General features: G+C 64.0%; 1 protein-coding gene across 1 annotated transcript in view; it reads right to left on the bottom strand.

Moving 5' to 3' along the window:
• The window catches only part of COPE (COPI coat complex subunit epsilon), a 15,796-nt gene that overhangs the window by 1,009 nt on the left and 11,606 nt on the right, over positions 1–3,181 (bottom strand). The window contains exons 7-8 of the mRNA XM_040628986.1: positions 2,340–2,495; positions 456–524 (exon numbers count right to left, since the gene is read on the bottom strand). Of these exons, the coding sequence (XP_040484920.1) occupies positions 456–524; positions 2,340–2,495 (225 nt within the window). The remainder of the gene's footprint in view (positions 1–455; positions 525–2,339; positions 2,496–3,181) is intronic.

Below are 3,181 nucleotides of genomic sequence, written 5' to 3'. Positions count from 1 at the left end.
CAAGGGATGGGTGACAGACTGCCAGGGACCCTGGGGGTGAGTCCCTGGCCAACTGGGCCAGTCAGCCACCTGAACAGCGGTGCCACAGAGTTCTCCCTCCCTTTCCACCCTCAGACAACGTGGGCTCACAGGGACTGCTCCCCTGGGCCCCTCTTCTCTGCTCTTTTGCCCACCGCCCACCCGGACGTGGCACAGCTGGGGGTCCCGGCTCAGCCGGCCCTGGCTTGGGCACGCTCGGAGGCACGGCCCGCTAGTTCACAGGGCCCATGGGAGCAGCTGGCCTACAGCCTCGGCACCTGCGACACCGACTTCCCAGGGCCCCTCGTGATGGCAACTGCACCCCCTCCAAAGGAGTGGGCTTCTCCCCGAGACCCTGAGCTTCGTCCGGAGCTGGGGCCGCACCACAAGCTGGCACCACAGAGGCTAGAAAACCTCCCTGCACCAGGGGGTCCTACCTCGGGGGGCTTGCCCAGGTGCTGTGACAGGACAATGAGGTTGATCAGTGTCTCCGGGTGGCCACTGTCCTGGAAACACAAGAGACACCAGCGAGCTGGGTCAGCTCCCCCAGACCCCCAACTCAGACTGCTCACCCCCATCTCTGGTGGGAAAATGGCTCCCACCCACCCAGGGTGAAGACATGACCCATGCGAGGTCACACCCTCAGAGGTGGGGCAGGGGGACCCGAAGTGCGCCTCCTGGCCACTCTGCAAGGCGGTGACCTCAGGGCCCTCCTTTCTGCCTGGGCGGCAGCATGGTGGCAAAGGGGGCTGCAGCCCCAACCCGCCTTCCCGCCTTCCCCCCTCCCCGCCTCTCCGCAACAGTGGCTTCCCCTCTGAGCCTGCTGTCTCATCTGCGGGCCAGGATGAGACAGGGCCCCCCTGCTGGTCGTGGTTATCACACCAGTCGCAAAGGAACAGAGCCCAGCCCAAGGCAGCCTGCCCGCCCATCACAGGCAAGCTGTCCCTCTCGCTGCAAAAATGAGGTCTGAGACCACGGGGCAGACCCCACCCGCCCCTCCTGCTCTCCAGGGGCCTTGGCAAGAAGCTGCCAGGAAATTACCAGAACATTCAAGTGCGTGACCTCATCCCACCCACCCACACAGGGCTCTGAGGCACAGGGAACCCTGGGACCTGGCCCAGGACCACCTTGGCCAGGAAGGCCAGACCGCTGCAGGGAGCCCCGACTGGGCACTTGGAGAGACAGAGCAACCCGGACACGAGGTATTGCAGGTTCAAGGGGCTGCACGGACCCCAGCCTCCTGCACAGACCTGGCTCCACTCCACGGCTGCCCTTCTTTGGGGAGACTCAACTCCCCCCCTTAGTCTCCTCAGCAACTGTCATGGGGGACAGTGGCACGTGCTCACAGAAGCAAAACGAGGGGAACGCCAAAGGAGTGGGAAGGACAGTGGAAAGCATGGGGTGGCCCACAGGCGCTGGGCCGAGTGAGGCCATGACATGCCTCGGGCATTGGGGGGGTCAGGGCCACGGGGCAGCAAGCCAGCCCAGGCGGGGTCTCAGAGAATGAGGACAGATGGATGTAATTTAACTGGGGACCCCACCACCCTCTCCTTCTGGGGCAGAGACACCCCAGCACGCCAGGCATTCCTGCATCCAGCAGTCCGGTGAAGGTCGGAGCCTGTCAGGGAGGCACGGTGGCCAGCATGGACACAGGGCGCCTGGCGGGGCAAGGCAGCTCCACGCGTGCAGCTGATGGCCCCTGGCCTGTCCCTGATCAGCAAACAACCTCCTGTCGGTAACCTGACCCCTCGCCCAGATACAGGGGAGAAAGCTTCCTGCTGGTGTCTGTTTCTCGCTACATCAAGAAATGTTTTCCAAAAACAGAAAAAACTTCGACGTTTCCTCTGATTATAAAAATAATACACAAGACTTCACGTGTTGGGGGAAGACGGCGGGGGCTGCCCTGCCAGGGCCTCACTCGTGGTCCCTCTTCTAGACCCGGACAGGCCCAGGCAACGACTCCCGTCAGCAGCCCGCTCTCCCCTTGGTAATGAATGGCGGGCATCTCTTCCAAGCACTGGCTCGGGTGAGGTGTCACATCAAGAGGCCCACAGACCGGGCAGCCAAGGTGACAACGAGACCTTCAGTGCAGCTCGGGCCACCTGAAGCCCAGGACAAAGGGATCCTCCCATTTCCAAGAGAAGCCACAATCAACGTTTCTACTTGCAATCCGCGTCTTCACTGATGTGGTATTAAAACAAATCCCCACGTGGTCACGGGCCAGGCCCGTGGGCTCCCTCTGCCCGGTCTGCCTCTGCAGCAAGCCCCACGGCCCCTGCCGCCCCCACCGGGAGCCGCGGCGCGGGCCGGGCCTGCCGCACCTTGTCCAGCGCCTCCTGCAGCACGCCTTCGGCGGCCTCCCATCGGCCCTGGGCCATGTGGCAGGCCGCCTGCCCGCTGAGCAGCAGCAGCGTGGGTGAGCACTTGTCAGCCATCTCCTGGAAGATGTAGTAGGCGTCCTGCAGCTTCTCGCCACCCTGCGGGGACAGTTCCCACACCACTGGTTTGCCGCCCTGCTTCCCAGCCCCACCACCGCCCGCTCCCTCAGAGCAGAGGGACGCCAGCACGCCGCCACTTTGCTGATGTGATGCCGGCCTGGCGAGCGCGCGGCAGGCAGTCCCTGCACCCCTCTCTGTCACTGGCAGTCCTGACCCCGACCGCCCTTTCTGAATGAAAGGTTCTGTCTGCCCGCTGAAGACGCAGCATCACCCTTACAGGGGAGCCTGAGACCAAGACGTGCTTCTGAAAAAATGCAGAGCTGGCGAAGAGTGGGCAGGGTTCACCCCACAAAACTGGACAGATACCGGAAACCGGCTTGGGTGAGGCCTCAGCCCCCCAAGGCCAGTGCAGGCGCACGCGGACGGGGAACACATTTTAAGCAGCCCATACAAAAAAACACGACTTAGAGAGAGGAAGCCCAGTGCCAAAAGCCAGAAAAAGGGCCGCTGCCAAGAGGGCAGCGGGGGGGTGGGGGGGTGCCCAGGCATGGGAGATGGGGGCTCGGCGCAGGGGAAGGTGCGAGGGGGACACTGGCCACTGCCCAGTGCCAGGAGCCCACAGAGCAAGCTGAGCAGGAGCCACGCTTGGGGTGGCCCCGGGAGGCTGCACGGCCAGGCTGGCCCACGCGTTCCATCAGGTCTGCGTGCAGAGCCCCCCCCCCCCC

The sequence above is a fragment of the Ursus maritimus genome, unplaced genomic scaffold, assembly GCF_017311325.1.
Source record: "Ursus maritimus isolate PB19 unplaced genomic scaffold, ASM1731132v1 scaffold_14, whole genome shotgun sequence".
Taxonomy (NCBI): Eukaryota; Metazoa; Chordata; class Mammalia; order Carnivora; family Ursidae; genus Ursus; species Ursus maritimus.
Note: the sequence above shows the minus strand (reverse complement) of the source record. Positions and strands in the feature narration are given on the sequence as shown.